Source organism: Aptenodytes patagonicus, chromosome 4 (genome assembly GCF_965638725.1).
Source record: "Aptenodytes patagonicus chromosome 4, bAptPat1.pri.cur, whole genome shotgun sequence".
NCBI lineage: Eukaryota > Metazoa > Chordata > Aves > Sphenisciformes > Spheniscidae > Aptenodytes > Aptenodytes patagonicus.
Genome location: NC_134952.1, coordinates 52468933 through 52482275, shown reverse-complemented (window position 1 = coordinate 52482275; position 13343 = coordinate 52468933). Strand labels below are relative to the sequence as shown.

At 39.7% G+C, this 13343-nt stretch overlaps 1 protein-coding gene across 1 annotated transcript in view; it reads left to right on the top strand.

Annotated features, from left to right (window-relative positions):
• Nucleotides 1-12442, top strand: part of SNCA (synuclein alpha) — a 70895-nt gene extending 58453 nt beyond the window's left edge. The window contains exons 5-6 of the mRNA XM_076336756.1: nt 10728-10817; nt 11808-12442. Coding sequence (XP_076192871.1) covers nt 10728-10817; nt 11808-11840 — 123 coding nt within the window. The 3' untranslated portion in view covers nt 11841-12442. The remainder of the gene's footprint in view (nt 1-10727; nt 10818-11807) is intronic.
• The last annotated feature ends 901 nt before the right edge of the window (nt 12443-13343 follow it).

The window sequence follows — 13343 nt, the reverse complement described above, 5'->3', positions numbered from 1 at the left end:
AGTCCCCTCTCTCAAGCCAGAAAAGTGGATGTGGAGAAGAGGCTATTTCCCTTTTCTTATGTTCCATGTGACTGTGGGACCAACTGCTCCTTGTGAATTGTAGCAGTTTACGGTGATTGCTTTGCTGTGACTCCAGTGCATTCCTGGGTGCAGAGGGCAGACCCCTGCTTAGCAGGGGAAGTTTAGGGAACTACTGTGATTAATAATAAGAAAGGACCAGAGGGGAAAGTGTTAGTTGTCAGAATTGTTAGAACAACATTCTATGTTGCTTTGATCCTTTAAAAGCAGCTCTGCATTTTAATTTCAAATGGTTTGATGGAGTTTATTAATAGAAGGCTCTTTCTGGTAAAAACGGTGCAGTAACAATTCCCCTTTGAAGCTCCATTTATGGCTGAGGAGATCATCAGCCCACACTGGTTCAGGTAGTTTTCTGACATTAGACACCGCTGGGGCTTGCCCTCCTTTTCCTCTGTCAGCCTGGTGAGCAGTGTCTCTGACCTACTTGACTCTTCTCCAAACGCCAAGCAGCCACATCCTGACTCTAGCAAGACTTACCTTGTGTGCAGTTCTCATAAACGAGCACCAGAGATACAGGGTAGTGGATGCTCAACAGGTTAGGAAACTGTATGGTGTGAACAGAACAAGGTGGTATGTTCCGGAGAAGGCTGAAATGAGTCAGGATAAGTCTTCCCGGTATCAAACCCTTGCTACAGAGACAAGGGGACTGTGTCCACTGGGAATAGGACTAGAAATGCTGGTGCTGAACAGTAGTGAGGGAGATTGAGGTTAGACACCAGGAAAGATGCTAATGATGACAGCAATTAAGCGCAGGAATAGATTGCCTGGGGATGCTGTGGAATTTTCATCACTAGAGGCTTTTAAGGCGGCTTTTCCCAGACATTTGTTGGGAATGATTTAGGGAAAGCTGAACCTGCCTAAAGCAGAGGTGTGACTTTGGATGGCCTTGAGGAGTCATCTAACTTGCACTCTTATGATTTTCTGTATATGAAGAAGTAGTGAAGGTTTTTATGGTACATATCCCTCTTGGAATAGCAGCAGATGCCTGAAAAGAGGATCATTAAGACAGGCTACTCTCAGCAGTACAGGTATGAGTACAAAAGCGGCTTAGTGAGGGGAAGAGTTACACCAGGCTTATATTGCCATAGATAAGAGCAGAATTTGGCCTGGGAAAGGCTGTTTGGCTTTGAACTCCACTCTCTCACAGTGTAGGGGATAGCAGACTTCAGTCTGATGCTTTCCTTCATCTAAGCCAGAAATGAAAAGCAAAGATAACAGTAACAGTGCCAGGGGAGGAGGGAAAGAAAACACAGATACTCAAGGATTGCATATTTAGGTACTAGTCCTTTAAGAGTCTCCTCACCTTCTACACTTTACTAAGTAAACTTTTTATTAAATAATTCTTTCCACTTAGTTAAAAAGAATTATTTCTTCTTCTACAGGAGAAGAATAAGCTGAAGAGATATTTGTGTTTCATGCCAGTGGACTGAGTAGTTGTCTTTCCTAATGCAAGTGAAAGCTCTGAATAGTTGTATACTTGCTTCCAGATGAAGAGGGATACTTCAGGAATATAAATTTTAAAATGCAGGCTGGCTCTCCAGTCTTTTGTAGTGTTTGATCTGCTGCTGAACAGATCACAATTGCAGGAAATACTCCTGAAACCTTTATAGCTCAAATAATTGTTGCAAGTGTTTTTCAGAGCAAGTGCTGGTTTCTTCCTTAGAAGAAACATATTTTAAAATTCCCTAGCTAAGTAAAGTGCTGTAATAGATTGGAATTGAAGGAACGCTTTAGAGAGATGCTTACTGATAATAAGTGAAGGATAACGACTTCACTAACAGTATGTCCTGTCAATCAGTTACAGCCTTTGAAGGTGACCATGCTGCCACTAGCTCTCCGGTCAGCCCGTAGCTCTACATGCTGGAGAGTAAAAGCAAATGAGTCAATGCTGACTGCATTAGCTTATCCGCTCATACTCTAGAGGAAGGTGAAAGGGAGAAAACCCTACTCGCTTTCCACTACCTGTAGAGCTTGCTCGCTCTTTCTTTAAAAACTTCCTTGGCAATGAGTGAAGTTACTTCATTGCTTTGTGAATACACTCACACAAGATGGGGTACAGAACTGAAACGTGTGCTGTCTCTGGGGCTATCTGTAATGGAGTGGGAACTCATGCTGTTCATGATGCTAGAGGGTGGCTGGTCCTGCAGTTCTGTATAGGGGAGTTTTTCTAAGACTAGGAGAAATAACTGGTTTAGAGATTGCTCTTTTAGATAATGCAGCATTGAGTTAACAGTTTGCGTGAGTGGAGAATTCTTTTTAGAGGGAACTTATTTTCCTCCTTTAATTTTGTCTCTTAGGAAAGAGAATATTTACTCATGGATTCTATACAATAATTTCTTCTGGAGTTGATCTGCACTAAAAATGTATGTAATGTTGGAATGTGGTTATAATATTCAAACAGTTTTAAATAAAGTATGGTAAAATAACTTTGCAGCTTTGACTGGAACCATGCTGTTTAAAATCATCTTTACTGACTTAATGGAGCCAAATCCGGATAAGGTTGCTCACTTCTATGCTGACTGCGAAGCTGATGTGTACCATTGTTTTAATTAATGTGATCAGTCAAGATCATGTATCATATGTTCTAGTTTTATTTAATGAAGACAAAGCTCAGGTATCATTCTTGGTGATGGGTTCATACAGATTGGAGAATCCTCCATTGCTGCAGGGGGACAGATGGGTTTAGCTAATCCCATGGAGCTCCTGACAGATGTAGGGCCAGGCTGTTCTTAAAGACTTCTCATTAAGGCGATTCCTTTAGGATGATATAAACCTAGTTCACTTATGCCTTCCTGACAGGTTCCTTCATGTTTCCTCTCTGTTCTAGGATTTGATCATTCCTGCTGTTCTCCTTCGGGATCTCCCAACATCCCCAGCAAAGTGCATTGTGTAGACTGAATTCTGTATTCAGGAGAAGGCACCCTTGGGCTCGATTGGACCAAGTGGATTACCTCACAGGCCTTGTTAATACATGAGGGAATAGCTTGCCTTTTTTGCAGTAACATGGGTTTGCTGGTTTATGTTTTTCTTTGACTTTGTAATTCTTTTCTGTGCACCATTTGCCCTTCCTCTTTGATTTGGTGAGCGCCTAAGTGCAGCATATTAACACCTTTTCCTATTAAGCTGCATCTTATTTATTTCAGTCACTTACTCAGTTTTGTCAAGGTATCTTTGAATTATGTAGTTCTTTGAATTATGTAGTAAGAATAACAAAAATAAACTCAGGCTATTTATTGTTCCTTCTTTATGCATAAGACCGAGCGTACAGTTAAGTGCAGTCCGTGGTCCTTCTTCCAAATCCTTATTGAAAATAGTGGTATTACTGGACTTTAAGATTTCTGTGAAACTGCACTCTGAAACTTCAACTTTGAGAATGTAAATCACGATGTTGATAGTGGATATTGTTCGAGCAGATCAATTACCCTAAAATATTTTTATTGACCTATGCTTCTCTACCTTGTCCAGGAGAATGTCAAGTGAGGCACAGCTGTGACCGCATTCCCCTATGTGACAGTTAGCATGTATCATTCCCACTATTTTGCAATTAGAAATTACTTTAGTCTTTCTAAATGGTAAGCTCGAGCTTTTTCTTTCCCTACCTGTGGTGTTTTAAATGGCACCATAGATCTGGGAAGCTGAAAAGGGTGAAGCTGAACGGGCTGTGTTTTCTGGGTGCATTTACTTGTGTTACTGATGGCGCACTGACTCAGCTCCTAGGCAACCTGTTATTTTAAGTCATCTGTAATTAATGCATGTATCCATCACTTTAGAACTCATATGACCTGCTGGTCTGACCTGGGCGATGGGCAGGTTCTCCATGTAATCCACATCCGTTTATCAGCAAATAACAACATACCAGCAGCTCTAATTAGGTAACTTTACCAGCCTGGTTAATGCAAAACATGAATCTGAGTTTGAGGAAAGTTGATTGCTCACAGAAATGTTCCTCTTGTACTCTGAACTGAGTTGAGTCTTATCTTTACAAGTAATAATAAATGGGAAATTTTAAAGGAAGGAAACAAAAATATACACAATCTATGTTGTACTGAAATTTGCTTTTCTAGAAATTTACAACAGTTCATAAATTGTTGTAAACAGCAAGTATTTCCAGCTATTTATAGACACCAGGATGGACCTGTAACCACAGACACTTAGTCTTCACATTTGTCCCTCTCTCCATAGGCTTCAGTCTTTATCCTTTTCACTTTTGTCATTGCCAGCTGAAGGGCATAAAAACATGAATCAAAATGCAGCCTGTAGCACTTGCAGGCAGTATGTTAGCCTTTCATTGGAATTGTGCTATCGTGCTGACATTTATTTGTTTAATTAAATGTCTCTTCTTCACTTCCACTCTCCATTTAAGGAGGAGGGCGGTAGTCCCATTTCATTATTGGTACTCTAAATGAGTTGTGCACTGGAACAGATAGTTTCCTTCACACATAATGCTTTGTCATAATTTCCTTCACTTAGGCTTAGGGATAATTAAAACAGTTTACTTCTTTCTAGCTAGTGTGCAGATATGTCTCCTCTCTGTACCTCTGGAGTAAAACCACTAGACTGCTGCTAATGCTTTATCATTCACAGCTGAGGCTTAGGCGCACTGACTATTGCAATGAGTGAGTGGGAGCTTTAGAGCATCCTAAACTGACCTGGCAACTCAGTTATAACCAGACAGCTCCACATTTAATACCTTAGGACTAGGAAAGTAAATAAATCGAGGCCATTTTAGCATATCTTTGTTTTGCATGTTGTTGAGAATTTGCTGTTTTGTTCAAGGAGTTTTCTCCCATTGAGTAAGTTGGGCTTTATGGTCAAAATACCTGTAAAAAATAAGTTACCAAATGGAAGAGGCAGTTATTTGTTCACTTAGGTCCAATATCTAGCCCCTAAGTATCCTGATATTTGATGGAGAAGAAAGAATACAAATTTTTTTTTTTCAAAAGGGAATTTTAAGCCCATTGGCACAGCAAATTGTTATTCAGCTTGTAGCAAGAGGTGAATTTGGACAGTACGCGTAACAGCTGCACTGAGGGTATACAAAAGGAATCCCAAAATTTTTCTTTAAGCTCCACCATATATATAATGACTGACAGTTCCCGAAGAAAGTTCTTACAGGGTGCGTAATACCAAAATGAAATGGGTTTAGTCAGGCTGGAGGGATATTCAGTTACCAGTTGTAAGGGCTTAAGGCAGCCCTGCTGAGTTATACATTTGGGATGCGATAACAGGCATGAGACCAACAGCTTTGGGGATAAACAATTTATCTCTAAATAATGGTGTGGTAATAAAGACAGATTAGTAGTACAATTATCCAGACTGTAACAACAGCAAATTCAATAATTTACTAGTACTGGGCTAGACTTAATATCTGGGCCTGCAAAGATGTACATCACCACGGCTATCAGGCAGACAGGCAGGCAGGCAGGAAGCAGGCATGGCTTCTTCTCCAGACGAGCTACTTGGACCAGTTGATGAGCTCAGGGAATGCCAAATTCCCTGATGGGACTGTCCTTTCTATTGTTGAGTCAGGAAAGCACTGTTTGGGCTTGTTCACCAAGCGTCATGTCCCACCTCTCTTCCAGTTCTGTCCTTGGTGTGCACAGGGCTTGGAAATACAGTATAAGGCAATACTACCCTTACTCCAATCTGTCAGTACATGGTAATTTTGCAAGGTAATAATGCTGTTGGATGTGATTTTTTTCATTATTATTTTTTACATTCTTATTTCAAGCCTTCCCAGGTACCAACTGGTGTGTGTGTGTACAACAAACTGGACTACTTTAAAAATGTTTTGCATGGAACATTCGTTGGGGATCTCAAAGGTCTTTCCAAAAGGGACTTTTTAAAGGTCTTTACAAAAGAGGCGTACCAAAATTATCTTGTAAACCAGCTTTTTCCCTATTCTAGTTCACTACTTTTTCCATAGTGCCTTGGATTCACAGCTAGTCAATAATTATAAAACACTCAATAACAGACTGGCAAGTGATGTGGTGTAACCAGTGCTCATTGAGTTTATCATAATCTATTTTATTGAAATTAACTCTCATGTTACATTAATTTGTTAGGTGTTTGAGGCAAGCCTTATTTTTATTAATTGATTGGGGACAGTAGAGCTTTATACTAAAGAAATAAGCCTCCCACAATATCTGCATGGGAAATTTATATAGAGTTCTCAAGAACAGACAGAAAAACAGCAAGTGTGAAACAACACGAATGTGAAAGTTTATGGGGGGAGCTTATCAATGTGTATAAATACCTCATGGGGGGGTGGTAAAGGGGATTGAACCAGACTTTTCAGCGGTGCCCAGTGAAATGGCAGGAGGCAGTGGGCACTAATTGAAATGCAGGAAACTGCATTTAAATGTAAGAAAAAGCTTTTTCACTGTGCGAGTGGTCAAACAGTAGACCAGGTTATCCAGCAAGACTGTGGAGTCTCCATCTGTGGGGATGGTCAAAACCCAACCAGGCACAGCCCTGCTCTAGGTGACCCTGCTCTGAGCTGGCAGCTGGGACTAGATGATCTCCGGAGGTGCCTTCTGACCTCTGTGATTAGTGGAAGTGACTTCCAGGATGATCTCCTCTTGCCAGTATAAACGTTTTAAGAGCTGACGCTTTGATAGCCTGGTTTATTTATCACAGAATATGGAATCACTCCAGAAGGAATTAGTCTCCAGTAATCATGAGGATATACATGACTGTAAGACTCCTTCAGCATTCATAATGGAAAGAAAAAACATGTTACTATCCAGAGAGATAGTAAATTATAACGCTTAAGTAGCTGCTAGATTACAGTTGCAATGCTTCCTTTTGAAGTTGCTGTTGTCTGACACTCTGATAATTTATTTCTGATGGCAGTAACTTGGCATTCAAAGACATGTCACCGCAAGGACTGAATGCACACACCTGAAGGTGACCGTTTTGCCACATGGTGCTGACATAGGTGTGGTACCATGAGCAGACCTCTTGGTCTGTTTTCCATGCATAGAGGATCTTAAACAGTCTCTCCCCTTCCACCAAGAGTGTGATGAGGTGGGAAGGAGGGTCTGAGGGCACAAGACTCTCTGGAGAGTGCAGAAATATGAGTCTTACCCAGAGTGTCTGTGCTTCGAACCAAGATATAGGCAGGCATTTGGTTTTTCGTAAGGGAAGCCTCAGGGGACAAGCAGATGTCCTCAGCTCACCATGCTTTTAACACCTTGTTTATTGCATGAGTTGCAATTTTCCCTTTTTTTAAAGTGTTTTCCCTGCAAAAAGAGCTCATGCTTCCCAGTTAAAAACTGACTTCATCTCTGAGAAGCTTTTGTTTAGCTTTTCAGATCTTCTAATAAAAGGCTTTCCCTCTGGAAATGCCCTTCTATATAGTTTAAAAATAGAGGTGGCAACTTCAAGAGAAAAATCTGTCATTAATACTAAGACAAGAATTGGTCTATTAGGTGTTTTTCCTCTTCCAAAACTGAATTATGATATGGAATTATTGATCATGAGAACGTAAAATTGCATTTCTTTGTTTTAAACCAGGTAAATAATGATATAAGGTGTACCTTAGATGGCTCTGTGTTACTGGGGGTGGTTGTTCACTTTTGTGATATCGTAACTTCGGAGGAATGGTACATCAGAAGCAGAGAGAGCAACCATTAAAAATGGTGTGGCCGCCTATGCTGTACATTTAAGTGTAACAAATGTGATCTTGAGTAATGTCATTCTCATCTGCACTGCAGCGACATCAACATGAAAGGTGGTGTTTGCGGTACTGTTTGCAGCTGGACAAAGGTGATAAGCCTTTCCCAAGCAAAGAGTTCCCTTGATGGTTTGATATGGCTTATGATTTGCTTCATTTGAGAAAATATTGGTGTTGTGATTGATACTGTATTTTACTAGTGCTGCTGATTGTTTTCTTTGAAGCTGTAGAGGAATCTCCATCCTGAACTTGCTGAAGGAACTTGGGAAGATGATAAAATCAGCCTTTTTTAGGCATTGTGTCTCTGTAATCCTGATGGAAAGTCCAGACCCGTGGCAGAGGTTCCTAACAAACAGTGTATGAGCTTTGAAGCTGTTCTTTGAAGTTCAGCTGGCAAATCTTTTTCTTCATCATTACTAATGGTCCTGGCAGTTTCACTTGCCATCTGTTTTCCTGCTACAGATAACATTAAGCAGCATGCTTTCTTCCTCGTACAACCTCAAGACTGATTTTGGGCACAGTTTTACGTGATGTACCAATTGTTAGCTAAAACTGTTCCTTAATGATAGGGGAGTTAAATTATAAGCAGAAGTTAAATTATATTTTGGATTAAACAGGAGAGCAGTAGACTGGAGCTGTAGGTCCTTAGAGCTGGTATGTTAGATCAAGTGCTCAGTAATAGCTTTAAAATTTGCATCGCACACACTATTTAGCTATTTCAGTCAAAGCTGATAGGGATTGAACTACTTCTCATAAAAGTAAATAGGCATGAATACTCCTAAAAATTGTTTAGAAGCTAAGGTAATTAAATATTGCACATCAGATAATCTTAGGAGCTCGTGTGTTTTGATAAGCTAGGGCAGAACTGTAATTGGGCCCAGTTTTTCCTGATAATTTCATGCTTGAAAAGTTATCTGTCATGTCAAACATCCAAAATGATTAGTTCTTCTGGAAGACACAGGCCTAAATAAAGATATTAGCAACCTTATTCATTGATGTCCCTTGACTTTTGGAATTTGTCCGTGTTATCTATGCCATAGAGCAGTGCAGGGTGTTAACTGATAGCAGGCACATGCATGGAGGGAACTTGGCAGAATAGTAGGCATTGACTCCACACGGACTATGCTGTTTACCGCTAAAGCAAAAAGGATCTATCTTCATACCAGACCTTTTAAAGTCTGAAGTAAGAGCTAGAGAGAAGAATCCACATTATGGAAATAAATTCTGCACATCATGGACTTTGAGGGTGGAAAAACCTGTGTACATGCACATGCATCAGTGCCAGAAGAGGTGACCGAACCAAGGAAGAACAGGATTTGTATCTGGCAGATAAAGTCACAATGTGTGCATGGAGAGATGCAGCACGTGAGGAACAGAATATTATGACTACAGTCACCTGGTTAAACCACAGAGGGAGCTGATAAGTGGCAAACAGTGAACAGCAGAAGCATGATAAATGCGCTTGTTTTGCATATTATTTTCTATTTTTGTTAAACTCAGAGATGAGTTTCAGGTTTAGCTTCCCTTATGCTCATTTTATCTATATCCTAAATTTAATTTAGCATCACTATCCTATAAATTGCAGACTTTGAAGAATTACCTCATTAGTCTGGTTTGTGACTTACTTAATTTTGTATTTCTGTCTACACTACCAGCCTGCAGGGTTTTTTTTTAAGTGAATTTCTTCCTGAGTGTCTGTAACTGGTTTTTAGTGCATTTCTGTCTAGATTGGCAACTGGTATAAATCAGCATAGTCACAATAGCTCCACTTAGCTAGTCTGTCTGTTTTCATATTAATTTTCTTACAGTTCAGGATGAACTCCAGCAGTCTTTCTTCTGGCAAAACTCATGTTTCTTCTCTGTGAACTTCTGTAGTAACAACTACTACAGGAGTTGGCCCAATTGGAATGGTTTTTTTCCTTTATAATTTGTTTGTTTCAGATGGTAAATAGTATCTATAGTTCTAGGACAACACTTAAGTAATCCTACTCAGCAAATTATTCCTTACACCATTGCAATCCCCTTAATTCCAAGAGGCTCTTATGAAAATTGCTGTATAAAATACAAGTGCTTCTATAATGGTCAATAACAGATGCCCAGAAAAAAGTATAAGAAGCTGGGTATCGGGTAGTGCCATGTATCATACACTAATACTGCATAGAGTAACATGCTGGTTGATATAAGAAAGCATATAGAGGTGTGACCCATTAAAGGAAAAAAGCTTTTCCCAGTACAGTTAGTTTCTAAAATGGAAGGAATAAACCAGCATGCAATAGTCTGAATTATAATAGTTCTCCCTTTTTTAGCCACTTTGAAATGTACTTTGAAAAGGCTAAAACTGTAAATTGAACAGTGATTTATGAGAGGATTGATGTGTCTATAACATGAAAAAAATATATAATTGAATTACTATTTCATTTGTGTGTCTTGATACTACCCAATTCTTTTGGCCTGCTTTTACAACTACTTTTGCATACCTGTGACTCTATTCCCCCAAGTAGTTAAACAGAAATTAATGTGATAACCTAATTAAACAATTTGTGTGGGACTATGTTTCCCAGATCAGTTTCTTATGGAGCAAAAAACTTGTTTTGGTTTGCTTCATGACTTGACCAAAGCATTTTCTGTGGGATTAAAACATTTTCCAAAGATATTCAGCAAGTTGGTGGTGGTACTGTTCTTTTGGTCAGATTGACTTCTTGGCCTGTCCATGGCAAGAGAGAAATGGGATATCAGCACTTCAGCTATTCAGAAAGATGACAGTAGTCATTCCCATGGATACCCCTGTGGAACATGGAGAAGATCTCTCTGGAGCTGATGTCCTCTAGCTCTTCACAACCCCGGCAATATCCCGCAACCGAAGGACAGGACAAGAAGTCAACCACTGATGGGGAGGAAAGACATGCTTTGGCGTAAATGACAAGGCAAGCGGTTACAGTCTGTCACTTTTCTTTTCCTGTTTTAAATGTAGAATGAAGAAGGTTTCCTGCAGGAGGGAATGGTGAATAATACAGATGTTCCTGTGGATCCTGAGAATGAGGCTTACGAAATGCCTCCAGAGGTAAGTCTGTTGTGGTATTTGCTGTGAATGCACGTAGGAGAAGGGCGCAGGATGGGGCTGCATGCTCGAGTTACATCAGCCTGGCACAGGCTGATGCTGTGAGGCTGCAAGGGCACAGCAGAAACGTGGTCTCTTTGGCCAAGGTCTTCCAGAGGTATAGTGCTGGGAATCAGAAAATCCGTTGCTTGCTTGATAGTTTAACAGGAAAACATTGTGTGTGTTTCGAAACACTTGCGCCTGGTTTTCTGAGTAATGCGCAGTGAACTTGAATCTTTTTCTTATGTTCAATAGGGAATATGGGAAAAACTGCATCTTCATAGATTGTTTTAGTAGCTTGGCCATTTATCAAAGCATTGTGCTTTGTAAAACACAGTAATTCATGATTATACTCTTAAGTTAATGCAATAATGGGAGTAAATTATTTTGTTGTTTTTCATGAACCTGCTATCTAAAATATTACTATAATGTGTGACATGATGCATTGGTAGTTGGAGTGGCAGTTTTATAGTAGCACAGATAATTAGGCTGAAAATGAGAGATATAAAACATTTACGCCATGATCGAGTAAAAGACTTAAAGGCATGCTTGATTGCTAACACCTTGAATATCACTGCAATGATAGTAGTTAAACATACATTTAAATGATTTACTGACTTGTATGAGTATCTGCAGCACCTGGTGTGCGGTTCAGCCCAGAGGTAGTCCTCCTGCCTCTCCAAGTGAATTGCCATGGGTGGCCTCGTGAGGTCCTGGCAACATCGGCTGACCGACGTGTTAACCACTGTAAAAGCCTAACTCTCCTGTAAATACCACAACTTGTAAGGCCCAGTATCTGGGAGATGTGACAAAATAATAATAAATGGCAAGATCCTGATCACATGAAATTCCATAATGTTTTGGCATTGAATACACTAGGACTAGAACAAGCAGTGAAACTAGGATGTATTTATCTAAAATACTAGTAGCGCTGATTTCTGCTCTCCTCATTAGGAAGAGTACCAAGACTATGAACCTGAAGCATGAGAGTCCTTCCCTTCCTTTATATCTCCTGAAATCTACTAACTACTAAAGACGTCCCATCCTGTACAAGTGCTGAGTTCCAATGTGCCCAGTCGTAAAATTTTTTTACAGTTTTTACGGTGTATTTTGAAGTCTTCCATCAGCAATGATTGGAGTATCTGTGACTGCATCCACCTTGTTTCAGCATTTCCCTCCTGCTGAAATGAAAGGTGGTTGGCAGGGTCATTGTTGTGCTGTGGATATTGTGGCTTCAAGTTTAAAAGTTAAAAAAGAAAATATTTAAGTAAAAACACCTAAGTGTCTACTGCTTATTTCTAACTCTGTACATGTTTTGTTGATAGCCTGTCAGTAATTTGATATTGTTTATGATACAATTTTTATTTGTTTCCTATGACTATTCTTTCTGTGCAGAGATGACTTATTGTGAGAGCTTTATATATATGTGTATGTATTATACATATAAAAAAAAGTAATTGAGCATGAACTATGCACCTATAAATATTAGCTGTTGAAATTTTATTGTTTCGTGATGTGTTTTATTAACTTGTGTCTGTAAATAATGGTGTTCAACTGAAGCGAATAAAATGTAACCCATTAAAAATGAACTTCTAAATTAGTGATGATTTATAATACCTTCTTGCCTCTCCAAAAGCCTCTGTTAAAGCACTCAGGCTGTGTTGCTTCCTGTGAAGGAACTGGAGGAGCAAAACCAGCAAATGGAAGCCTGGTCTACACAAAAAACAGGGTGAAGAATGAGAATATCAGGGCTGGCTGCCTCAGCTGGAGTAAATTGTTGACAAAATAGATTCATTTTTAGTGCTAATAAGCTTTCTGTTGTAAGGAGAACCTGAGAGTGAATGAAGCCATTAATAACGGGTTGCAGCAGATTATCAGGAAGTCATGAGGCCCTTTGAAGAATTACTGTTTCAAGGTTGTTAAAGCACTGGGCTATACAGAAGAGTGATGGATTACTTGCCGTCAATTTGTCTTGTATAAAGTCCCATTTAGCAAAAGTACAGCCTACTGTCTGTTTTTAGACACGGTAATTTTAGTTATGTTGCCTGGATACTTTTCCATATAGAAAAAAGATTTAAATGTGAGATGTTTCTACTTCGCTCATGTTTTATTATCTGTTATTTTGGATCAAATGTTGCCTCTAACCTGAATGATACAGTGTTCTTTTTGTTTAAGGTTCTCTACTCCTGAGTAGGATTTTGAAATTCCCTTACAGTTAGTCTTTCCAGTGTTCTGGGGCATGGACCTTAAAACAGGTAAAGATAATTGTCTGTTTTTTCAAATGGGGAAACTTAGGTGCAACCACATAATGCGTGTCACTGGTATGTTCAAAAAGAGACCCAAAACCCAGAGGCTGAACTCTCTAACTTGTTCTTGAACTGAGCTCCTTTCTGGCTTTCTGCAACCTTCCTGGTATTAGCATGCCCAACGTAGGATAGATCTTTCCAGGTATGTACCCATCCCAGCTGTGTACAGTGGGAGCTGTATGGT